The sequence below is a fragment of the Pseudopodoces humilis genome, chromosome 2 (assembly GCF_049639895.1).
Source record: "Pseudopodoces humilis isolate 2021_Gansu_Grassland_sample_001 chromosome 2, ASM4963989v1, whole genome shotgun sequence".
Classification (NCBI taxonomy): domain Eukaryota; kingdom Metazoa; phylum Chordata; class Aves; order Passeriformes; family Paridae; genus Pseudopodoces; species Pseudopodoces humilis.
In genome coordinates, this window is record NC_142201.1 from 90,887,902 (window position 1) to 90,913,716 (window position 25,815).

At 46.1% G+C, this 25,815-nt stretch overlaps 1 protein-coding gene across 6 annotated transcripts in view; it reads left to right on the forward strand.

Moving 5' to 3' along the window:
• The window catches only part of IGSF11 (immunoglobulin superfamily member 11), a 103,718-nt gene extending 78,627 nt beyond the window's left edge, over window positions 1-25,091 (forward strand). For 3 of the 6 annotated variants that reach the window (XM_088052024.1, XM_088052025.1, XM_088052027.1), the window contains exons 2-7: window positions 17,634-17,797; window positions 18,991-19,198; window positions 19,992-20,147; window positions 21,160-21,282; window positions 21,517-21,667; window positions 22,355-25,091. In XM_088052024.1, the coding sequence (XP_087908150.1) occupies window positions 17,634-17,797; window positions 18,991-19,198; window positions 19,992-20,147; window positions 21,160-21,282; window positions 21,517-21,667; window positions 22,355-22,805 (1,253 nt within the window). In that variant the 3' untranslated portion in view covers window positions 22,806-25,091. Of the gene's footprint in view, window positions 1-3,901; window positions 4,065-17,633; window positions 17,798-18,990; window positions 19,199-19,991; window positions 20,148-21,159; window positions 21,283-21,516; window positions 21,668-22,354 lie in introns of those variants that run through there. The other 3 variants (XM_088052029.1, XM_088052026.1, XM_088052028.1) reach the window with 3 other exon arrangements.
• The last annotated feature ends 724 nt before the right edge of the window (window positions 25,092-25,815 follow it).

The following is a 25,815-nucleotide window of genomic DNA, read 5'->3' on the forward strand; positions in this document are numbered from 1 at the left end:
CGTTTCTCTATCTATTTTTCTTCTGTTTCTTTTCTGTCCCTTTGATGTATCTCCCTATCTCTATCTCATTTCCTACCTTCCTTCTTCCACGATTATCACTTTCTCCTTTCACAGGGAGCAGAAAGAAGCTTCTGCTGTGCTTTTTGAGTTCCTACTTAATCCTGCCTGATCTCTCATTATTAGAAGACTCCTTTCCTACTGGTACCTTTGTGCTTGGTACAGATGAATATGGCAGAGCCCTGCAGAGGATCCTGTGCTTTTGGGATGCTTCCCAGGCAGTGCCTCCAGCCCCATCTCCTTTATCACTCAATCCAAACAGCTCGTGCTCAGATGCTAATGTTATCACTCATTTCTTCCAGCGTGGTGATGCCTGGAGCTTTCAAATATGTTCATTAATTAGGCCTCCTGGGGTGTATTCCCAGCTGACCACTCTGTGTGCGTATGCGGAGCTGGCGGACGGGAGGAGAGGGCATGCCTGGCTCTGGAGCATATGCTGTGCATCCTGCCAGTCTGCAGGCTTGCTTTAACAGTTGGTCATTCCTTAAAGCCTCATCCCCCTGCAGAAGTGGAGAGAGCCTGGGATGCCTTGGAGGGGCAAAGAGACGCAATCGAGTTTGACAGGATTTGCACCACAAATTAAGTGCTGAACGTTCACGTTTGACACTCCAGTTCCATGGAGCTTTTGGGTAGCCCTTCACAGAGAAATCTGTCAGAAACCCAAGCATCCAGAAAGCAGGGGGGAAACCACTCTGCCACCTCCTGTTTTTCACTTCTCAGAGGATGCAAAACACCACATTGGTGCTGCATGGCCTTGTCAGCTCTAGTGCACTGGGGAGGAAGGTAGTGTCATGGCAGGGAGCTTGCACACTGCCTTCCCTCCACCCCCCATCCCACACCTCCATTCTTGGTGTTTCATTTTAGATGCAATGGGGATGTGGCAGCAGCACCACCATTCTTCTTGATTGATTAGAAGAAAAAGTATGAACCAAACTCATTTAATTATGTTGAGCCAGGGATGTTCTTGCCAAAAGACTAACAGAAGCTTGGTTTCATTTCATATATTTCCGATTTCCAAAGGCAGCTATATCTTCTTCATTTGTCCTCTGTGGTTATGGATTATTGTTGTATGTGCTATCTGGAGCAATGCTGTCTTCCAGCCTAGCAGAAGTGTTGTATTGCTTCCTAGAGCCTGGAGAAGATTTCACCTTTTTGTAAGTTGGGTACAGAAATACGTATCAGTAGGTTGTGCTATAATGACAGCTGGGAAAGCAGTTCTAAAAAGCTGTTCCTTTGATGGAAGTCATCCCTAGATGTGCAACAGCCTTGTGCCAGTCTCAGCACAACACAACCTCCCACAATAGCATTTTGTCATTAGAGCTGAATTCCTTCTCTGTGGCCTGTGTTTCAACAAACATTCCTGTGGCAGCATCAAAAGACAACTTCTTCTGAGCTTCTGTGGTTCTAGGATTTACTCAACGTCTTTCTCAAACTCTTGGTTCCTCCTGCTCAGAGACTACTGTTATCCTGCTGTATTGTTTTTTAGCCATTCCACTCCTGCTTAGAGATAAGCAAATTATCTGTGGAGATATGGGGCCCTTGCAGGAGCCTCTGGTGGGCAGCCTTTCCATGTGTCTCTGTGGGGTGTGTGTCTTAAGCCATGCTGATTTACCTCCATAAGTAGCCGTCAACTGTACACTGTTGCATTTATTCCTCTCTGCCCTTCAACAAATGTTTTCCCCAGGGTCATATTCTAGCTTGCAACCTATTGCTTTGAGTATTTATTGCTTTCAACCTGCATCCAGGCCTCGAGGTATGGTTTCTGCTTCTTCCATTGGTCTCTCTGTTTTTTCTCCTGCTTTCCCTCAATACCCCATGCCCAAGCAGCACAAAGCACTTGTGGGATGAGGGGACACTGCCCCAATTCACAGCCAGACAAAAGGAGTCAGGCAGTCAGATGTACTGCTGGGACAGCTGCTGAGGTGGATGGAGAGGTCAGAGGCTGTCCCTGCTCCCCTTCCCCTGACAGAGGTTACCCTCAGCTCAGGTTGTCAGTGTGGCTGTCTGCATTCTGTTCTTTAGCCTGGTCCTCTCAGTGTGACCTATGATAGAAAAGAAATTGCTCTTACCCATTAACCAGGATCTTTTTGCCAGAACTGTGTGGGAGAGAGAGCTATTACACCAGCAGTTCCACTGGCAGGTCTGAGTGGGAGGCAGAGGGATGAGGAGTGAGAGGGATACTTACCTGCACCTCTGGGAGCAACCAGCCACAGGAGCAGGTATGGCCTCAGCATGAGTGACTACCCCTCTTCTCCCAGCAGGTGTAAACTGCAGAGCCAAAGATTCAAACCCACATACACATCTTTCACTGGCAGACTGGACTTTGATGAAGTAAGTTTTAGCTTTCTGACTTTAGGCTGATTTTTACTTCGCTGTTTTTTATGGAATCTGAGAAGCAGCCTGCAGCCCTTGAAAGGCCTGTGCACCAGAGGTTGGAAACCCCTCGTCCACCAGGAAAAATCATCTTTGTGTTTATGTGAGGGTGTGCAGCAGCTTCTCCATTGTCATTGTCATTTTTGAACCGGAGAAAGCTGGTGTGAGCACTTGCAGAAGGCAAGGAAAGCAGGTCGGATGAATACTGTCGAAGCAAATTCAGGCTTATTATTCAAACAGATGTTCATGAATATATTTTGCCATACTTGCAGAGTTTTAATTGTAATCTGACTTGATGGGCACATGAGTATAAAAGTAGAATACTGAATTTATGGGAGGAGAGATGATTTGGAAGATGAACTACCAAGCCAGAGAATGAAGGTTCATGTCTGGCTCTGCACAAGCATAGGCACCTCACCTGGGCTTATTTTTCCTTGCCTCCCCTGGGTCCCGAGGGTGCTCAGATCCTCCTGGGAGAACACGTCGGCATCCTGAGCAGGACTGTTTGTATGCTGAATTGCCTGTTCATTCATAATTGTTGTTTTCTTTGCTTTCCACTGTTGGCAAATATAGCAGAGAATTGCCACTATTTTATCTTCCTGCCTATCACTCCTCTGTCCCCAAGTCAGGGGCTCTCCTCCTTTACTCTTCTGCTTTCTCAGCTTCCATGAGAAGCTGTCAAAACCTTCCTTGGTGGCACTTCTCCTGTGAAACCAGGTCTCTGTGAACTTTTGGCAATACAATGGCTTCACTGCCTGGTGAACAAGGAGAGAATCTGGGAAAGAAGCCAAAACATGATTCTATTACGTGATTATTATTATTTCCATTAGCAACTATGGCAGGAAAAGTTATGATAAACAAGGGAGAGATAAGTGCGATTTGTAGGTGCTTAAACCATTCTGTGCATTTTTTTAAAAATTTTATTTATTCTTCTCCCTGAATACAAGCACTGATTTAAAGCTAGCAACAGATTGCTTCATTTTCACCCAGAGCCCGGTGATATTGGGGGTGCCCACATGTGGGGCAGCGCAGCCTATTCATTCTCACACGGTACCTATCACACAGCAGGTAGCAGTCCTGACTGCAGATGCGATGTCCTCTCCTCTGACAGCATCTGGAGGGTCAGAGAGGCATCAGCACCTCCCTGAGGGGGACAGTCCCCTCCAAGAGTTGTGCTGGCTGCCCGTGGAGCTTCCTCGCCCAGGAGGTGCGTGGGCAGCGCTCACCTCGGCTGGCAGCGTGGTTCATCTGGCACAGACCCAGCTGGCTGCAGGTGAAGGCAGCCTCCTGAGGATGGTCTCAGGTGGAGGATTTGGACAGAAACGAGCCTGAGAGTGCAGAAAAGAGCGTAGGAGAGAGGCTGTTTTGTGATGGTAATTGCTAGCGTAGCTGTGCTGAGGCAGCTGTTAAAAACAGTGATGCTTAAATAGAAAGTTTTACCCCTTATGGTAAACGACGTGGTAGCACAGACTCTAGAGATGGAAACCTCCTGCTCAGCCTCCTGCAGAGCTCTAAGGCAGCAGCTGGTAAGAGAGCTGTGCCTCCAAAAATACTTGTGGAAACTGCAACACCTCTGCACACGCTGCCTGGTCCCTTGGTTCCCCCTCTGGGCAAACAAAAAGGAGCACAAAAAAGTAAGTAGATTTGAGGGCTCAGCCTTTCCCAGCTCTTGGGAACCACAAGTAGGTTTCCCTGAGTTTTAAGGATACCTGGGGAGAGCAGTGAGTACCTGCTCTTTTCTAAGAGAAAAGAAAGAGTTTGGGGAGACTTCTTTATGCAGAGTAGCACTGATCTGAGCTTTTAATAATGCAGTGGACTTGTAAATGTTCCAAACTGTGAGATTTTTGAATTAATTTTTAATCCATGGTTTAACATTAAAGATTAACGTGTGTTTCAAATTTCAGAAAGGGAATTTACCCCTAAAAGGCTACGACTTTCTTCAGTGGCTTCTTATGTTTTTGTTCTATTTTACCTTTCTTTTTTTTTCTTTTTCTCCCTGCTGGGTGCATTAAAAAACAAAACAAAAACAAAAAGCAAACTAAAAACCAGAAAAAAACAAAAACAAAGGAAGGGGAAAACCCAACACACAGGCTGTGCTTGGGGAATTTTCAACTTGTTGTTAAACCAGTGTCCAATCGGGCTCTTTCATATTAATGCTGCTCTGGGTGCTCTTGGACCTGGCAGGAGAAACAACATCTGTGTGAAAAACTGAGCCAGCTGTGCAGAAAAAAATGTTAGTTCAGAGCAGTTGTGTACCTTGCTGCTTGGGCATAAGCAGCTTCTTGCATCTGCTACAGAGGGAAAATTTGCAAAATATTTTCCTGAGACTTTTTCTCTAAAAGACAAGGGATGCTTGTAGCAGTTTTATGTTTGCAGAAGTTAGCAGCAGTTGTAAAAGGGAATTCAGGACATCATGGGAAGGGAAAAAGAGAGGGCAAGCATAAAATCAGATGGCACTGTGAGGCTTGGTCATCTGGGGTTAACTCTCAGATCTTGGCATCAGAAAATAGGTGTTAAGGGGGAAGGTGCATTGTCAGGTACAGTAACAGGAGCATCTGCATTCACAAAGTCTCCTTCTGCATTTCAAGCTTGTTATGATTGTACTCTGTGCTTTTTGAAAAGCTGCTCAAGAGGCTTGGAGCATTTTATAAGCATTTGGTAGTTCCTTGAGAGTGCCTGCTTTGTGCCTCCCAGCCTGGAATGCTTTGGGCCAAGGCTGCTTGCAGAAAATGTTTGCTCTAAGAATCATGTCGGCCTCCAATGGAGCTGAACATAGTGAACCTCCTTGGTTATTCTTTTTTTTCCTTGATAAGATATATGTGTGTGTTAATTTGAAATCAATACTAATGCTTGGTACAGTGGTGGAGAGAGTGATTAATAGGCAGAGCAAGGCCCATGAATCTGGTTCTAAAGTCCTGTTCCTGTCTTGCCATTGACCTGCTGCATGGTGTTTGCGTGAGTTATATCCTTGCTCCATCTTGGCTTTCCTCACTGCAAAATGGAGACTCTGCATTCCTTCCTGGCATGTTTTGGAGCTACCAGTGCAACTTTTGATGCTGTATATGCAGCTAGAGTGCTGGGGGGCTGGCATTGGCTGGAGGGGAAGTGCATAGCATTTGGGAAAAGTCAGGCTCAGTGATCTTGGCTTGGATGCTGCGAGCTGCAGATGCTTCAGCTCCGGGTACATGATGAGCAGGGAGAGCCTCTCAGCTCTGGGATGTGTTTCTCTTTGCACCCTGTGCTGGCACATGCCAAAAGGACACATAACAGATGGATAACAGATTTATATTAATCTGGCTGTGTACATTTCATCTGTTGGTCCTGCATTCCAACATACAGCATGGGAATGATTAGCCTGAATGGCTGGAGTGTAGGGAACTGATTTATAGTCAGCAACACTTGCACCAGAGCTTTGGGTTTCGGTGTCGGCAGATTGGAAAGATTGCACTTCCAGAGGACAGGGAGCATGGAGTGACTCTCCTTCTGGGAAAGGACTGCAAAGTGCTTAAAAAGAGGTGTTGCTGTGGCTTTTGTGTGGAAGTCTCTGTGCCTGACACTCTCCCCTTGAGCCACATGGGGACCAAACTTCACATGGAAACATCTACAGCTCCAGCACTCTGTTTGCTCCCGTGAGAAGATTGTGATGGAGTTTGTAGCTAAAGCAGGTAACAAACTGGATGTTTATTCCAGGAAAGTCCTAATGTACCCTCTCTGTTTCATTTCACATCATAGTGAGAAATCAGGTCTTGTAATGGAAGGACCAAAAATCAGGGTAAATTTCCACTGGGAAAAGAGACTATTGACATGTTGTTGAAAGGCCACAGCATTTTAAGTATGCCTGTGTGTATTCACTGCACTGGTACTGCATAAAATTATGCAAAGTCAGAATTTATGTAATACCTAAATATATGGCAAAAGTTTAAATGGATTGAAATAAAGTGTTCTTACCTTATTGAACTGAAGTGTACCAATATTACTATAATTAAATGGAGAAGTCAAAGCAATTCACTTTGTCTTCACTCACTGAAAATGTCATCAAAGTTGATATTCTAACAGCTGACTTTGATTTTAATGAAAACTCTTCTTTTCCCAGTGGAAAATTGTCCTTTTACAACCTTTTCTAGACAGCTCAACTCATAATCTGAAACATTCAATTACTGGCCTGGCATTTGCCAGAGAAAAAGACAAATTTGGGTTTTCTTTTCTTTACAATTTAAATGAAAAAAAGCCTCCCTTTTTTGTTTCCTTTCTGTTTGCTTGATCTTAATAATTTTAATAATTTTAAATCCAAAATAGTTTGGGATTAATGAAGTTTAAGATATGGAAGTCTAATATCTTTGAATATGCCCATGTAAACTAGTTTCAGTCCAACTGCTTTGAGAGACTGCTTTAATCAGTCTTATTTGCAGACAGGGAAGTTTCACGGTGATTTTCCACATTCTTAAGCCTTAAAGGCTCTCTCTCTTGTGAACAAGCTACAAAAGCGTTTTATAAACCCCAGTTTGGCAAGATACTTAAACATTTTTAAACATATATTTTTAAATATATTTCCACTGACTTGTATGTGGCTGAGCAGCCCTGGCTGCAGGTGGGCTCCTGATAGCCGTGCAAGTGGCAACTTTGGTGAAGCAGGACTCAGGTCACAGAGCACGAAAATTTTTAAGGGAGCTCAAATGTGTGGTGAACAACAAACATTGGCCAAGTATCCTTCCACTTGCAAAGTGTGTGCACGCCACAGGATGGGAGCATTTCATGCATGAGACACAAAGTGGCTGTGGAAAGCAGATAGCCAACTTGGTGGCATTGCCTTAGCCAAAACTTATGGCTTGCTGGACCGGATCCTTTAAAAATCTGATACTTGTCCTGGTGACAGTCCCTCCCATCCTCAGGGAAAATAGGATCAGTCTATTAATGAAAACTTTTCTTCTCAGAAGGAGCTTGGGAGGTTGAGTCCTTGGGGGTTGCTTTTATTTTAATATATTTAAATATTTTAAATTATATTATTTAAATATTTTAAAATATTTAATTTTGTTATTTTGTGTATTAGATACCCCTTTGTTAAGGCATGAGACCACCATAATCCTCCACAGGCCAACATAAGCAACCATGGGGTGATGATGGTGCTGGAATATCCCAGTAACAGGGAAAGACAGATGAGATGGCCTCAAGAAGCATTTGGAGGAGCTCCCCTGCATTTGGCTTGGAGAAGTGAAGCCATTTCTTGGAATTTATTTCCTGTCCCCAAACCCCACTGCCCACAGTCCCCTGAACTTCCTAAACCCCAACCCCAGCTCTCATTCTACTACTGCAGCCTTACAGTCCTCTCCCTAAAGCTCTCCTTCCTGAAGCTGTCCTCTCCAACCTGAACTATGTCTGGCTTAGCTTAACCCTCACCTTGCAGGGAACTTCCTTGAGGACTCCCAGATGATGTCAGTGGTGTCTATAGTGGGTGAGACAAGATCCAGCAAGCTCCTGGATCTTCACCCAGCCTGTGTTTAATAGGGCGAGCCCTGTGCCTTTTTTGTTTATCACCCTCTGCTCTCCCTCTTTTTGGAGGAAGATGGACATAGCTCTTGATGCTTTGGGTAAAAGCTCTTGGTTGAACCACAGGTTGGGATGTTTGCACTGGAGTTTGACCCAAGGATGTTGTCTGGCAGCTGCACTCCTCACTGCTGCCTTTCCCCATCACACAAGTTGTATATTCCAGCCTGCTCACCCAGTCATCCTGCCTTTCCCTGTGCCAGCTCCCCTCACAGGACTTTAATCTTATTCCTTATGGGTTCTGTCCTTCCCACTCAATATACCATTGAATATATTTAAACCTTGAGTTGTTTTCCCTTATTAAGCAGTTTATCACTGTTGCAATCTTTTTGTATTTTTTTTTTTTTAGCCAGGAGAGAAGGAAGAAATTTATTCTTTCTACCATAAATCATTTACAAAGCTGCTGGGCTGTTAATGTATTTTTTATGTCTCGGCAAACAGAAAATAGAAGTGAGTGTCTTAGTAAAGCTTTGCCGACATGTTTTAATTTCAGCTTCCTAACCCTGACTCTCTGTTCCCCAGTCTTGGGAGCAGGTACCTTTCTCTTGTAGAGGCACCAGTGGATACCTTCTCCCCAAGGAGACAACTTCGCTGTGTCAGCAGTGTCACGTGCTGTTGCCAGCACTTGGCACTGATCCGCAGCGTGACACATCTCTGCTGACTGGGCTGTGCTGGGAGAATACTAGCAAAGGAATGGGACCAGGGAGGGTGGGAACTCAAGCCTATTTTTGCTTTCAGATCCTGGGAAGAGCTCTAATTAGATGCCCACTCTGGGGTAAGCATGTCACATGCAGCTCTCAATTCATTCTGTGCAGACTCAACCTGTGCTTTTCATGCATGGGCTCAGGTGTGATTAAGATACCCACAGGGATGCTTGGGGATGCTTTCAGAGACAGGGGCTGGCCATGGTGGAGCTTCCCAAATGTTTAGAGCTGGCTTCAGTGAGGTTTTGCAACCTGCTTCAGGAAAATTAAGCCAATGTGTACCTTCACTGCTCTCAGTCAGCTCCATGCCTTTTCCCTCCTTCAAGAAACATAGATATCAATCTTTGTGTAAAAGGTGAATTTTCATTTCTGGTGTGACAAACAGTTAGATAATTAAGAGGAGGGATGTGGGAGGTTTATGTTGGCATCCTAGCTAGATGAATGGGTAAGTCTGCAGCTCAGAGCTGTTGCTGCAGGCTTTTTGCAGACTCAAGCTGAGCTTCTTACCTTAAATGTACTTATATGAACGTTTGATAAGCTTTCATCCCCAATTCACTTTATCTAAAGTAACTGGCTGTGGTCACTTAAAATGTTCCCATCCCTAGACATCCATTACTGTAGGATGATGGCTCTACTGTAGCAGTGAGCAGAACAAGACAGTATGTCTGCAATGCAGCTTTCCCCTCTCACAGCAAAGGAAGTTAGAATGTCCCCACACCTTCCTCAGCAGGTTATGCTGCTTAATGCCTAGCTGTGAAGTTCTTTTCTGCTTTCACTGACTTTGGGATAATAACCTTGTGTTGAGCAACAAGGCAACCATCAGAGGATAACAACATCTTAAGTTACTGCAGCAGGATTCCCCAGAGCTGATCTATCACAGGAGTAGGGAGGTGAAGGAAAAGGAACTGTGTATGCCAATCTTTGTTTTGTAAAAGCCAAAGAATAGGGAGATAACTTTCTGTGCCCAGCTAAACTTTTGCTTTCCTCCTTATACAGATAAGTAGGACATGCCTGCTATTTGGAAAATAGTGTTTCAGGCATCTCTGAAGGACCTGAGGAGAGAAGGAAATGGCTGGCACCCTGTTGCAAGGACACACCACTCTGTTTGTACCTTGGGTATCCTGCCTTGTGTGGCCTTCAGCCATCTTCTGTAGACAGATTGCCTGTTCCTGATTTGCCCTCCTGAGTCCCAGGGTATGAGTCATTGATGACTCTGATTCTAAGCACAGCCAGGGATGGACAAAACTGACACCAAACGGTCCCACGGAGTGGGCTGAATTAGCCTTATCCACCCCTCCATTCTCAATTTAGGGGAGAAATGAGTGAGCTCTTCAGTTCCTGTTCCCCCCCGAGTCCCCTCTGGCCTTGCTCATCTGCTACAGCAAAAAAAACCCAACCTCCAAAGTGCAGCTGCTCCTTGAGTCCTCTGCAAATGCTGTGAATTCAAGGACTGCCAGCTCAGATCGCAGCAGTTTCTGTTTCCAGCCAGTGCCGCATGCAACGGAGGGAAGTGTTAAACTTCCCATAATGTACTTAATCGTGCAACACTATACCATGGAAAGGGGATTAATGCATGCCCAGAGCACTGCCATTGATTAGTTTTATCCTAGCTAATGTCATTGTAGACGCTATTTTTGTTCCTATCAATGTTCCTTTGTATTTTTATAATGCTATAATACAATGCAGTTGTTTCTCTGCCTCTAACTTGCACACATATTGCATTCAAGGCAGCAGAGGTAGATGCAAGGCATCCATCCCAGCTTACTGGAGCAGCAAAGGTGGCAGCTCTCGTGGCAGCTTCAGCAAAGCTTGATAAAAGCACGTAAGAGAAGCCTGTAATGGGATCACAGCAGGAGTCCAGAACTGGGAAGGACCATTTGGGTCACCGGCCCCATGACGCTGCATCTGTAAACCAGATTTGGGTTCTTGTTCCCATTTGGCACATGCCAAGAAGCTGCTCTAACAGCATATTCTTCTCACTGTTCAGAAACTTCTTTTGCATTTCAAGTCTGTGACTAATTAAACAGAAGCATTAAGGTCTGTTGGAAAAGCACAGTTCAGGTGCTCAGGGAGCTTAACATTTCATGAACTCTGCCACCTGGAGGGCACAGCCCCTCTCAATTTCCCTAGCAGGTCTGAGTGCTCAGTAGTTCAGCAAATCACACTCTTGAGGTCTAAATCTGAGCACATGAGGATCTCACACTAATGGGGACCCTCTGAAGATACCTGAAGCTGTCTGGCTTGCTCAGCAGAATCCAGTGAGTCTGTGGCAGAAATGGAGAAGGACTCAAATTCCTCAGTATGTCATGACAGCCTCTTTCCTAGCCCTGCAAGAGCTAATCCAGCTCCTCTGATAAGGATATGGAAGGGAACTCACACCATTCTGGAAGTATGTGCAGCTGAAAGCTTTCCTGCCATTTTTTTTTTTTTTTGTCATAAAGTCCATTTTTCATCCTGTCTGTGGCTGCAGGTTGAGGAGGTCAGCACAGGGAGATACGCTTTGTCATCCCAATCAGTCACTTGTTTGAAATCCTCCTCCCAACTGGCCTGCAGAGAAGGACATATTTCCAAAAGAGAAGATGGCAGGGGTGGTAATGACTTCTGCTCACCGGTCAGCAGCTGAGGCCAGAGTGGAGTTGGTCAGCAGGAATTTTCCCCTGTTGGTTTTCTGTCTAGTTCAGATGACGTTATAAATGGTAAGGAAGAAGGGTCAGTGTGATCAGCACAGTTTCAGAGGTAGCCAGTGTCCCTCACAGCTAGTCTAGTTCTTGGCAAGGAACACTGCAGGACTCAATTTCAAGACCCTGACACTGTGTTTTCTCCCTGGATTAGTGCTAGCCTGCATATCCCACAGGTTGGGCAGCAATCCCAAGATTACTCTTACTAGAGTAAAATGGATCTTTTCCCTTGGGAGGCTCTATGCTGGGGGGATGATTTGATACCAGCAGCTGTGTCTGATGGTTTCTCCAGGGATAAAGGTGCCTATTGACCTGTATTTAACAGGAATTCTAACACTAGAAACACCTCAGAGGAAAAGTCAGTGTCAGTATAGTTTTAATACCTGTGTCACAGAGACCTTGCTCTAAACTATGCTAGATGGGATTGTTTTCCTGCTGCTTGTTCCAGTCTGTCCTGCAGAGCCAGCCAAGGTAGGAAGGAAAGATTTGGAAATTATTTTGACTTATACACTGTTCCATTGTCCCCCACAGGTTACTATCCCATTGCTAGACCTGTCAGCCACTTGTATAACATGCGCCCTCAGACTGGGACACAGAACCAATCCCCCTACCAATGTCTGAAGCAAACTTTGCCTTCTTGCTGTGAGCTGGCAGGCAAGCTATTGTTTGCTGGAGCCCTTCCTTCCTCACTCCATTGCTCCCACTATTATTGTTCCAAGGAGGTTTCTACCAAGCATCCTTCCCAGGAAAATGTGTGCTAGGGCACCTTGGAGCCAGGATGCAGTCTACTATGACAGTGTGAATCCGTCCCAAATGTCTGCCCGGCAGAATGACTTTGGAGCCTGGAAGTTTTTCCATGGTAGAATTCCCTTAGTGTACTGGAAATTGTATAGCTGGGCATAAATTCAGATCTGTGCTCCATTGCAGTCTTGGTGATGTTGGTTCCCCAGGCAGGGTGGAGTTCACTGCAAGCTGCCTCCAGGCACTAGGCTGGGTAAATACTGTGTTTGTCTAGATGGACTCTGAACTAGCATTTGTACCACATCCAGAATGAAGCAGGATAAATAGTCACTGGTGAGAATGGGCAAGGCCAGTATTCAAGCATCTTGTTGAGCAGTTTGGGTGCTGTCATATCACGCTGGATAGCTTCAATGTTTTCTGTGTTTGCAACTGTAAGCCAGGCTCCTTCAGGGGTTTTTGAGTATTTGCTGCAGATGCAGGTCCTATGGCAGATGTACTGCCTGCATCTGTTCCCGTCTCCTCCTGCTGTGAGCCACTCCTTCCTGGGTTGTAGGTTTTGCTGCTGCTCAGTGTGTTGGGTTGACAGTGTACCTCAGCTCAGGGTGGGAGACATTTCTCTTCTTTAGCACAGGAGGTAGCTTTGGTCCCAGACTCAGAGATGTGAGGCAGGCAAAAGGCACAGCAACTTGTTTTTTCCTTTCATCTCAGGAAAAAGACTGCTCTGCAGTTTCTCCCTCCACTGCCTGCGGTTGCCAGATGGAACACTGTGTTTCTACTCTGTTCTTGAAACTTCTGTGTGACCTCATCTTTGCCTCTCTAACAAGGGACCCAAAATGTCATACTGCCAAAGGTATCTTCCCCAGCATGTGGCAACAGGATTGCTAATTGCGCTGGGACAGGCGGGAGCCATTCCAGACATTCCCTGGGTTTCAGATGCAAGCTGAATCAGCTTGAAGCTTTATTCTAATTTTCCCCACAGTGGCACACATTCCTACACATCTTCCCTTGAGGTCTGGAGATGCAGAATGCACACAGCTGAGGGTTTCTTTCATCCCTTTCACACCTTCTTCCCTCCTTCCTCCCCTGGCCATTTGCTTCCCTGGGTTGCTAGAACTGCAGAGTGAGCCTGAACTCTGGTCTCTTGCCTTTGGGTATCAGGAGTTTGCTGCTAGAAAGTGCCAAAAGCTGCTGATTCTGCTGGTGATCTCTGGCAGAAAGGCGTGGCAGTGAGTAGGAGCTGGGAACGTTTTTTTACCAACTTAGAATGAGTCAAAGTGCTAAGATTTGCCTATGTCTTTCAGCTTCACTGTATCTGATATGTTCTAAAGGCTCTGTGAAGCTTGCAACCCCTCTAGGGCAGCTAGAAAATGTGACTTCTCCTTACACCCACCAGGGAGGGCAATGTGTGTTGTGGGACTGTGTCCTATGTGCTTGTGTTATGATGTATAAACTACCTGCATAGACTCCTTCATGGATACCAGGGAAGGAGCTGAGGTGCCACTTGGAAAAGCAGCAGCAGCAATGAGCAATCAAAAATGAAATCAGTTGCCAGAATAATTACTTGATCCTGAAAATGTGAAGAAATTCTGAAAGAGCCTCTGCAGCCAAAACATTCTTCTGCTGACTTGTTCACTGATAGGGGACAGAAAAATGGAGCATCCCTTCTAATTAGTGATGGGAGCTTGCTGCTTCAGGATCAAAGGAGAACACTGTTTGCTGAATCAAGCTAAGATCAAAGTGTCCTACGTACAGGAAAGGCCCGTTCCTCTTTCTGCTGACAGTGGCGTACCCTGCTCATCCTCTGGGCATGCTGCTTACAGGCTTGCTTAATTACTAAGTAAGGAGGAGACTGCAGTCACAAGAGAGGGTGTAATGGCCATTGTAATCCAATTCTGAGATGACTTGGTGGTGATCGATTCTTTGTCTCTCTGAAGTCATTAAACTTCTGAATGCTTAGAAAATACCTGGATTGTATAACTTTGCAGGAGACTTTTTACAACATCCTTTGCTTGATTTTTCTGACCTCTTATGTGTAATTTGACTTAGTAGGCTGTATGTGTGTGCATATATCTATATTTGCATTTATATCTACTCAGGGGAATTTGAGTCCTCATTCCTTAGGCTGCATTGAAAAATCCTTATCCCAGTAGATATGCTAAATTTTAAATCTCTTTTTCCCCTCTCTCCTCTGCCTCCCTCCTCTTGCATTAATACAAACCCACATTTTTGCAATGCCTAGTTTTGAAATGTTTAAACACAAATAATTTGGTTGAGTTTTCCTAGCAGTTGTCTTTCTGGGCATACAGGTTTTTAAATGCATGTGACTTCACGTGCATCCATCTGTGTTTTGGGCAACAGGTGTTGTTGTGGAAGAATGCAGTCACAAAAATACTTGCATAGATGGACAAGTGCATGTGTAAACGTGTTACATTTTCTGGTAATCTTGAGATGGTGCAGCTTCTGAGGAGGGTTTGGTTTTTGCTCTTTTGTCTCACTGGGAAAGGATTCATGTTATAAAATCATGTTATAGAACTGCCCACCCAGTGCTGTGCTATCACACCACCCTACCTCCCTGCTCATGCTGCTGGAAGAGGACTTTCCCTACATTTCCTCTTGCCTTGTTTGTGTCTCCTTGACAGAAGTGGCTGTGTGTGTTTTCCCCCTCTGTAGCCCCGCACGTGCTACTCAGCTTAACAAAACGAGTCTTTAAGTGCCACCTGCCTTGTACCCCAAAAGAGCCAAAGAAGGGCCAAAGAGCAGCTGGCATGCCCTGGGCTGCGTGTGGTAAAGGCAAGCCTGAGGAGCTGCCTTGCCTGGTGGTTTAACAAGGCAGAGATGGGACAGTGTGGGGGAGTGCTCATCTTGCAGGCCAGGCTCAAAGCAGCTCCCCTTGACAAGAGAAACAAACAGAGACCTCAGCTCCTCCTCAGTGCTTCCCTGCTTCATGGCATTCAAATTAAAAGGGATGCTGTGGTGCTTTGAAAGGAAAAGGAGATAATGTGGGCTGTGGGGTGTTGCAGCATAAGAGTAGGGTGCTGGCTGGGAAAAGGGAATATGTGTTTTCTTCCATTTTTAAAATTGCTCATGGGTAAATTGGGAAGTTCTCAAATGTAGCAAAAAATTATTTTTACAGTGAATAAATTATGTATGTTCTATTTTAGTGTTTTTATTATTCTGCAGGATGTTTACAATCAACTAATAATAAATATTAGGAGTAGGAAGAGGGTGATTAGACATGAAAATCTCATCATCTTGATGACTGAGTGATTGATGTAACTAATCCTGCAAAGCAAACTGCAAAGTCTAACTTTTCCAGTAAATTGGAACACTCACACTTAAGTATTACTTTTTCTGAATGACAAGAATTTGAATGTGTAGGTTTTTCATGGAACAGAAAGTGGAAGGGATAAGGAATGAGGCTGAAAAACACATAGTGCTGTTCCAAATTGGATGAGTAGTTTCTCTTCCTCTCATGGAGAGGATCTCATTAAATCTATGCTGAACATAACAGAACAAAAGAACACCATGTTGGAGAGAGAGGTCAATCCAATAGATGTTCAAATCATTGTGACTCCCTGCACACCGGTTAGCACATGGATGATGCTAGACTGGATGTGTAGTCATGGCAAGACAGCCTTCAAATTTCAGCCTGAAGAAAAGACAATTCCTTGTCAGAGTCACGTTCAGCAAGAGAGATCTCCAAAATTGACATGGATCACTTCTGGCCTTTGGGCTACTGCCACTGCCTGGCCAGCCATAAGGAAATGAAGAGTCTAAATCCATTCTAAGCCTGTTGCCCACAGACACAGCTGGAAGGCAGATGCCTTGTGATAAAGGTGATGCATGCTTATTACCGGCTCTTCAAGTTATTTACTTCTGCTTGCTACTGACAGACTTGCATAGGAGATTGATGGATTAAGCTTTCACCAGCTGTTTCTCATCCAGCCACCTAACTCTCTGAGATGTTAGCATTGGAGATTAACTGTTCCCCTAGGAGTTTCCAAAACAGTCCATATTTTTAAATATGTCCCAAGACAACGAGGAAAGTCAGACTCAGGGTGCTTTTTTTCCCACAAAGTAAGAAACTTGTGAATTTCACTTGAAGAGATTAAAGTGAAATTTTGTCTGACTCTGTTCTGAACCGTTTTGGAGCCTCCCTGAACTACTTGGGGCTTTAGAGGTAGGAGATGTGGAGGAAGGAATGGAAGTTTGGAGGAGGTGGCTGAGTATTTGCAAAGCTCTGGAGTACTGCAACTCTGGAGCAGTCAGTTCAAACACCAGAACACATGGAAGGCTGTTCAGGAGTCTAGAATCTTCAGATTTGCAGCATCTGAAGCTCAGCACTTCCAGGCTCTGGTGACACATTTTTACATTTCTACACTAGGCAGCCTGGGAAGGATCTCAGCAGACAAAGCATGTAGGAGACACTCACCTTTTCCTCAGACATTGGCCTGTTTGGTTTCTTGGCAGTTCAGATAGAAAACTATTCCCATGAAGCATTTCACCTTCAGCAAAACACTGCCTCTTGGCAGAAGATAGAAACTTTGCAGGCAGCCCTTCCTGGATTCAGCAAGAGAATAGGGTGGTCTGCAGACAGCACCTGGATGTTAGCAATACTCTGCTGTTGCCTTAGAGCTTGAAAAACCCTTGCTTTCTTCTCCAGTACCCTCCCACATGCTTTGAACAAGAAGATGGTGAGCTGTCATACAGAGACATAGCATTTTGTACCAATATTTTGATTTTGTGGAGAAAAATGGTTTAAAGCATTTTAGTGCTACTCAAAGTGGTGATGGAGACCCCTTGGTTAGTTTCATTCAACAGGATTTTCATGGTAGGAACAGAGATAGTTCCCTGTGTGACTTGCAGACTTAAAATGGCAGCCTTGAGCTGCTGTACTGGGAAGCTGGGGCTCATCAGGCTTTCATCTTTGTCCAGTCTATGTGGAATCCAAATGAAATTTTGGAAAATAAATGAGATTTTATGAGATCCTCCATTAGCAATAGTAATTTTTCATCAGCTAAATAGAAATGCCTGGACTGGAAAATATTTTGACTTTTAACCCTTTAAATCAAAAATATAGCTAAAATACTTTGGGTCTTGCTGGACTTTATGAGGCATAGAAGTGGGAGGAGAACTGTGTTTCTTGGTTAGTATTGCAGTTTCTTTTTCTCTTTCCCTGATGTTGGGTATCATTAAGATTGATGGGTTTGAAAACATAGCTCTTTCTCTTAGGCACAGCTTGGTTGTTCTTAAGGCTCTTTGCCTGTTGCCAAAAAAATCCCAGCTGTTTTCAGAGGCTCTGAAACAAGAGTGCCCTCACTTAAAAGGGCCACATATGTGCATCTGTCTATAAAAAAGGTCTGCATGAGAGCAGACTGATCTGTGAGCGAGGAATAGGATTCCTTTCAGCCTGCTGTAGTAGGGTACAGCTGTGTAGGAATGGGATACTGTGTTGTGACCTGCAAGTGTATGGAGCCACCTGCAATGCCTGTATGCCCTCCTCCTGAATTGCTTGAACTGTGTGTCCTTCTCTTTCCAGGTCTGGTGTGTCCTCTGGAGGTGTCAGTCAGTTCAGGGAGTATCCAGGTTGCCCGAGGCCAGACAGCAGTGCTGCCCTGCACCTTCACCACTAACGCTGCTCTCACTAACCTTAATGTCATCTGGATGGTCATTCCTCTTTCTAACGCCAACCAGCCTCAACAGGTAGGTCTTTTCTTACTGGAGCATGTATTTCCCTGGGGCTTTCCTGTTCCCCACCCTGTTCTGTATGTAGGTCCTCTACAATGCTGAGTCTACGGTTGTCCCAGAACTTCATTGTCCCTTCACTGCTGAACATGCCCTCCGGATATTACAAGAATCTGTTTCCTTCGATGTTTTGTTAACAGATGCACATTGTGTCCTTGGCTGGATGTGCAGCTGCGGCAAGTGTATGTGATGCTGTGTTGCTGCCCTGGGCCTCTAGTGGTTTGTGTGTTCAGAAGAGCACAGGAGATACAATCCAGGTTTTGCTGCACTGGATATGGAATTTAGAGGGCCTGGGAGTAGCTGCAGCTTTAAACCTGTAAAATCTATGTAAAATGTCCTCTAACACATAATCTCTCATAGACTCATCGCCCCTTTTACTTCCCTTCTTATTTTTTCACTGTCTGTAGCTTTTGCAAGTCCGTTCTTATGAATATTAGCAAATGAGGGTATATAGTGGTGGGCACAGGAATCATAACCTGAGATATGCTGGCCTGTTTTTTTGCCCACATACTCTGACAACAGAAGAAAGCTATTTCTCTGAAATACATCTGTCCTGGGTCACACTGCCCTCATCACATTTTGTATTCAGTCTGAGAACCTGCACTGAAGAATACTTGCTCCTCAGGGACTTGGTCCGAGTACAGTGTGACTGGCGGAGGCTGTGCAGGTTCAAAGGTTGCGCTGCCTGTCATTCAGCTCATCCCAAAGATCTTCAGTAAGCAGTGTCAAATCATGGCAGGATCTTACTGACAGAGACTCAAAATGATACTCTCCACTGGGCAGATGCTTCTCATCAAAGTATTCACTGACCTGCAGAGAGCCTCTGCTTCTGTACATTGATCCTGTCCAGACAGGTAATGACTATCATAGGAAGGAGGCTGGTGTTGCCAACCCAGCTACACCAGAAGATCTGGGTATCTTTCTGGCCTGTTACCTTTATGAACATTTTTATTGATGTAATATGGGCTACAGAGTGTGCTCCTCTTTTGGAAAAAACACCTGTGCTAGGATGTATATTGAGGTTTGGTTGTTCAGAGATCCTTTAGTAACTGGTCCTTCCAGCTTTGGAAAACAAGCCATGTTTTGCTTGCTGTTCTTCCTCTTTGCTCAGCTCCTGCATAGTGTTGTTTGAGCCTTCCTTTCTTTTCCAGGTCATTCTCTACCAAGGGGGTCAGATCTTTGGTGGTGCACCCCAGTTCTATGGGCGAGTGGGGTTTGCTGTGACAATGCCAACCACCAGTGCCTCCATCTTCATCAACAACACTCAGCTATCGGATACTGGCACATACCAGTGTTTGGTCAACAATCTTCCCGACAGAGGCGTCAGGAACATTGGAGTCATTGGACTTACTGTCTTGGGTGTGTTTATTGGTATTATGGGGGAGAGGGGGGGATCAGGGACAAGGGGACCTCTGTGCATGATAGCGCATCATCAGCAATATGGTACCGTGTGCCTTTGAACCCACAGACATCCTGTGGTGAGGAATGGGTTGCCTTGTGGGTGCTGTGGGAGTTTGTAGGGCACACAGACTTCATATGCAGGCAGTCTGTATTGAAGTTTTAAAATATGGTGAAGAAAAAGTTTTTGTGGTGGTATTGTGATACAGAGTTGCAAAGAAGCAGGAGTAAAGTATGAGGGCATCCTGGAGGGCTGAATGGAGTGTAAGGGGTTTGGTGCATAGCAACAGGAGAAGAAAATGACTTTATATCTTTGCTTCCTTTCCATGAAAACAATAAGCTCTGGATGTTCCCATTGATACTAAATACTCCAAAGTGCATGCCATTATAGAGATATGAAAGCAAAACCAAATCACTCTAAATTTTTCCTGCACCTCTGTTAACTTTCACCATCCTTGCTATCTCAAAGACAGAAATAGTCACCTTTTTCTCAAGGGAGGGATCTAAGAGGACTGGGTCCTATGAAAGTCAGCAGTAGTCTGTAACCTTGATGTGCTGGTGGGTCAGGAATCTTTGTGTGAATTGTCACCCCCCAAACCATAATGAGTTCCTGTCTGCTGCCTCATTCTTGTCTCCTTGACAGCTCATGCCACTGTCCTTGCTTTCCCCAGCAGCACATGTCCAGAGTGAGCCTGCATTCCACTGTTTGGTCACATTTCCTGATTTGCTATCACCTTCCCCTCTTCTCTCGCAGTTCCTCCTTCTGCCCCGCTTTGCAGAATCCAGGGGTCCCTGGACGTGGGCAGCGATATCACACTGACCTGCAGCTCGGAAGAAGGCATTCCCCGGCCAACATACCTCTGGGAGAAACTGGACAATGTCCCCAAGTTGCCCCCAACTGCCACACAAGGTGCTCATTCTGTTGATTATCCTCTTATTTCCCAGGTGGCAGCCTGGGCTGTCCCTCGTCTGAGCTGCCAGAGGTGGCATGGCTCATTGAGCGTCTGCTGTCATTTGCATGCTCCCTTTATTGGAACGAAGATTCCGAAAGCCCACGGTGGACTGGGTACTCTCCAGAGGCCACTTAAATTTTCATGGGATTTTTTTGGTCCAGCATGTTCCCCATTGGAAAACAAGGATTGGGTTGAATGGAAGAGAGAGAGAGAGAAAGCAGTTGCTAGACATTGGCATGTGGCTGGAAATTTCAGCTGCCAACTCACCTGCATTTTAAACCAAATGAAAGGCTTATGTAATGGAAACTGGGAAAAGAGTGGCAGAATCATCCCAGGGAAATATGGCCAGCTTCTCACATGGATGCCACAGTCCTCCAATAAATTCCTGCCAGAGCTGCTTTTCAGATGTATGGAGAAGCAGGGTTCTGATCAAACTGGTGTTTTCCAGTCTCGAGTCCCATCCATAAATTTTCTTAGACTGGTGTCCTGATCAAATACTGATAGTTGTACTTTTCCCCTTTATCTTGCTGTATTTTAAGAATATGCCAGCTTTCAGTTTCATATAATTCAGGAATGTGGAATATTGGCAGAGCAGGAGATGGATGGGGAGCCCAGGGATGGGAGAGCAGGGGTTCTGCAGAGCAAGAATGAATTCAACAAGTAGATCTGGGTATAGGTAATTTTGCATCTCTTTCTTCCCTGTTCTCACACAACACTGAGAGTCCCAAGCTTTCATCTGCAGAAATTCCTCTATAAGAAGAGAAAGAAACATCTAGTGTAAGCTCCTTAAGGCCTAATCTTGTCTCTGTGTGTGTATGTGCACGCACAATGCTTCCATCTCAAGGTTATTTCCTAATTTATTTCTCTCTTAATAGTCTCACACCAAAATTATCTATTTGCTGGCTTTGCCTTTTCATGGGTTTCCTCAAGCGGGGGAGGGATTTAAATCCTTCTTTTCTCTCTAACTAGACCAAGTCCAGGGCACTGTCACTCTCCGAAATATCAGCACTGTGTCCTCAGGTCTTTACCAATGTGTGGCTTCAAATGCCATTGGAACCAGCACTTGCCTTCTGGACCTGCAAGTCATTGCACGTAAGTATTTTGCCAGGGAAGGCTTGGCCACCTGCTTCTGTCTTGTGACAGTAAGGTGTACAGTAACCATGTTTGCTGTGAGCCACCACGTGCCTCTCTATCAGAAGATAACCATGCCCTGGAATGGGAACGTTGCCTTTCTCCCCTCCCAAGCCACGGCAGCCTCATGTGATTACAAATGGCCACAGCCCATCCCTGATTTCTTCTCCATGCTCTGTTCAATCATCTCCACAGCCCACCCACGGAGTATCGGCCTGATTGCAGGAGCGGTGGCCACAGGTGCTGTTGTGCTCGTTGTTTGCATTGTGTTGGTGGCTGTAGCACTGTTCTACTGGAAAAATAAACACAAAGAAGAAGAAGAGGAGGAAATTCCCAATGAGATAAGGTAAGGGTCAGGGAAAGCTGGTGGTAGGGGACCTCCAAGCAAAAGCTGTGGCTGACAGGAGTGGAATTGGAAATCTCACTTTTGTTAATCCTGGGTGTGTTCCCCGGGGTCAGGGGAAGATGTCCATATATGTCCAGAAAATGGAGAGAGAAAAAGAAGAATGATAACAACAGATTTTGTTTTCAGTATCACCTTTAACAAGAGCTTTGGCTTCATAGAATCACAGAATGGTTTGGGTTGGAAGGGACTTCAAAGGCCATCGAATTCCAACTCTTCCCCCAGCAAGAGGGATGGGACTTCATGTTGTTAGCTCTGTAGGAGAGTGATGTGGTGGGAATTCTGACCTATAATGAGACAGGGATAGCTGTAAATCTCTGGAGATACAGTTGTGATATTCTCTGGTCACAGAGGTTACAGTCATCACAACTATCAGTGTCTGGCACTGCCTGACTTTGTAGACACATGAACATGGGTCATTTGCCTCGGTGGCAAATTTGGCACATGGAGCACACAGGTAGGTCCTGCAGACAGGAATGAGCAAACAGGCCAAGGAGCAATGCTGATTGACACCGGTGCTGTCCCTCTCCTTGAATCGACGGTGTTGACCCCAGCATGGTGGTTGGGGGTAGGAGTGTTGGACAAGTGGGCCAGTGTCCTCCATATGTCCTCACATCTTCTCCTTCTCAGGGAGGATGACCTACCACCCAAATGCTCCTCTGCCGCAAAGACGTTCCACGCCGATGCGTCCTCATCAGAGAACGACACCCTCACCTCCTCCAATACCTACAACAGCCGCTACTGGAACGACCCCAAAGCCAACCACGCCACAGACTCCTTCACCCGCTTCAGCAACAGCAACGATGCTCACCAGCCTCCCTTCTCCCGCTCAGGGAGCACGAGTGCCCGCCCCGTCTATGCCAACGGCGGCCACCCATCCCCAGCTCCCCCTAAGACACTGGTGGTGACGGCCAGCACGGCGCCGTCGCCTCAGGAGGTGATCCGGAGCAATGGTTCTGTCAGCAGGAAGCCACGGCTGCCGCACACCCGTTCCTATGCAGTCAGCCAGGCCACGCTGGAGCGGATCGGGGCTGTCCCCGTCATGGTGCCCGCCCAGAGCCGGGCTGGCTCCCTGGTGTAGGACCGTGTTGGTGGCTGAGAGCTGAGCGAGGGGCCTCTCATCCCCAGCAGGGTGAAGAGACCCTACTCCTTCCTGAAAGGCAGCGGGGCGGTGGGGGTCACACACTTACCTCTCCACCCGCCCTCCCCTCTCGAGGCTGCTGCCAGCTGTTGGGACAGCCCTGTCCGAGCCGCTTTCCCCCCAGGGGCTGGAGCTCCCCGTGCCAATGGACGCCACAGATGTGCCAAGGCCAGAGGAGCAGGGAGGTCGGGATGTGCTCCTGGGCTGCTGGGCCCCAGCTGGGACATGCACTCGGGCCTGACCCTGGGGGGAACTTTTGCTTTTATTTCCTGTTGGTTTTGCTGGGGACTGATTCCATCCATTTGGGTCTTTCAGGGAGGTTTGGGAGATATATATATATATTATTTTTTTTCCATTGTTGTTGCTGTTCTGTTTCCAAGAGGATGATGACCTGCATTGGGTCAGGGAAGGCTGAGCAGCCCCAGCTTCCCATGGCCTTGGCTCCTCTGTTGGATTAGGGAGTACTGTGCACTGGGGCTGGGTGTGGGGAAGCATGAGACAGGCTGGAGGGGCGAGATGAAGGCACAGCCACCAGCCCAGGCAAGGGGATGGTTGGGTGAGGGTGCAGACTGGGAAGCATTTGTCTTTATTTTTTGCAGTTCTTCCCCCCACCTCAGCACACACAGGCACACACAGACACATGCAGATCCTCAGACTGGGTGTTTCTCCTGCACTAGATTGGAGTACCACCAGAGCCCTATTTATAGCTGTGGAGCATCTTTCCCTGAGACACTCGGTGCAGGGCAAGGCTGCACCGCTGCTGCTGCTGTTGCTGCTGTTGCTGCTGCTCTAGGGCTTGGATCTTTTTTTCTTTTTCTTGGGGTGTTGCTGGGGTTATTCAGGAGGCAGAGAGGAGCAGGGTGGTGTGGTGGGGCACCAAGCAGCTGCATCCATGAGGCATCTCTTGCCCCTGGGCTGCTCTGGTTTAGGGCAAGTGACTTCAACCCCCTTCAAACCTTGATGTTTGCATGGTGGATTTTATTCATCAGGCTATGCAGGGCTGGGCAGCATGGCAGAGCACACATTGTGCTTGGAGCCTTCACAGAGAGGCATCAGAGTTTTCATTCCCGCTCTTCCACGTGCACAGACATCTTGGCAGGATTTGTCTCCTGCTTTAGAAAGCAGAGGCTTAATGGAAGCCCACACACTATCTCTCTGCCTCCCCCACTTCCCTCAGCATCCTGGGACTGGGTACTGGTGGCATCTGCCAGTGGCCCTGCCATCTCCTTGCAGCCTGGCAGGTGGTTGTGGCTGGCACCTCTACTTTTTTCTATTGCAACTAAATAGCCTTAATCAAAGCCAAGAGTTGAAACCTCTGAAGGAACCTGATGCCATTTGGAGGGCTGGACTGAGGGCTGGGATTTCCCCGCCTAGAGAGCGCTGGTTCAGAGAGGCCACACCTGGATAGGTGTTTTGGCCCTCCTGTGTAACACCAAGCCTTGCGCAGGCAAAGGCAGTGAATCACCTCAAAAAGCACCAGAGCCCTCCCAGGTCTGCTCTTGGAAAAACAATGTGGGGAGTCACAGGTGACTTTCCATAGTTCTCACATTGGAAAAAGGGTCTGTTTAAGCCAACAGACTCTTCCTCATCCCCACTTTCCTTGTCCTGGCACGGCTTTACTTTCCCTGGCAGTGCACAAACCTTGGGCAGGGCCTTCTACCTGAGCAGTACAAATGCAAGCACAGACTCTGAGGAAGAGGAGGGAGAGGTGAGGGCTGGGTTCCCACATGGACACACTGGCTTTTTGGGAGACTGGGAGTTCCCAAGCAGCACTAGGTTTGAAGCTTGGCTGAGATTTTGTGCCTTCTTTTCTTAAAAAGAAAAAAAAAAAAAAAAAAAAAAGGAAAAGAAAAGAAAAAGAAGATAAAAAAAATCCAACTTCCCGTCTGTCCCCCTCCACAGCACTGCATCCAGAATGGGTGCAAACCCCCCTGGTGGTGCAGGCAGGCGCTGCTCTGTGTGTGCACCCATTCCACTGGAGCAGTCCTCCTTCCTGCCTGTCTGCTCATTTTGCTGCTGGGTGGTAGGATTGATGGGGGAAAAAGAGTGGCTTTAGAAACCCTAATGTGGGAAGCAAAAAAACCCCAAAACAATCAAAGAAAAGCTCAGACACATTCTCTCTGCTTTTGTAACAACCCCTGTGTGACATTTACAGGAACACTGCCCTCAGCAGGTGCCCTCCTCTACTGGGAAAGCTCTTCTGGTTCCTACCCTCCATAAGACTGTTTGCTCCTCTTTCTTTGTTCTTTCTAATTGTATAAAATTCAATAAAATTTTATTCATATAAAAAAAAGGACTTCTGCCTGCCTGCTGCTGCTTTTTTCTTCCTCCTACCTAATTCTGTAACTACAATGACTTTGGCCATTAATACTTATCCTTGATGTGACTGGCAGTAGGCAATGACCACGCAACCAAGAGCTGAATGTTATTAGGCCAGCCTATTTTGTAGTGAGCTCTGGTACTACAGCCTTGTTTTTCTCATTCATAATAGCCTGACACATTGCCCTTGAATGTACAATTTCCCAGGCTTGCAAGGTCTCTGCTTCTCTAGACAAAGGTGAGTTTTATTTTCTGTCTTTTGACAGGGGAGACCCTATGCTGCTTTGAGTGATGTGGGAAAATGTTTTTCATAATTGCCGAATTTTGCTCATGTATCGGTTTTCCAATCAAAAACATGGTGTGTTTATCCCAAATTCAAAATCTAAGGCAGTTGCTGACTTTCTTGGGTGTTTGAATAAATTTGATGGGGGAAACTGTTAGGAATTTAACAGAAGTGCTGATCCCCATAGACAGAGCATGTGAAGTTTCAATGTCTGAGCATTCACACTCTCAGGGCATAAGGGGATTGCAAAGCATACACTTCTTAGTCTGTATCAACAGCTGCTACCAAAAGGTTATTATTAGTTAGGGCAACCTGATGTTTTGCCAGGGATTTTGCATTTTTCTCCCC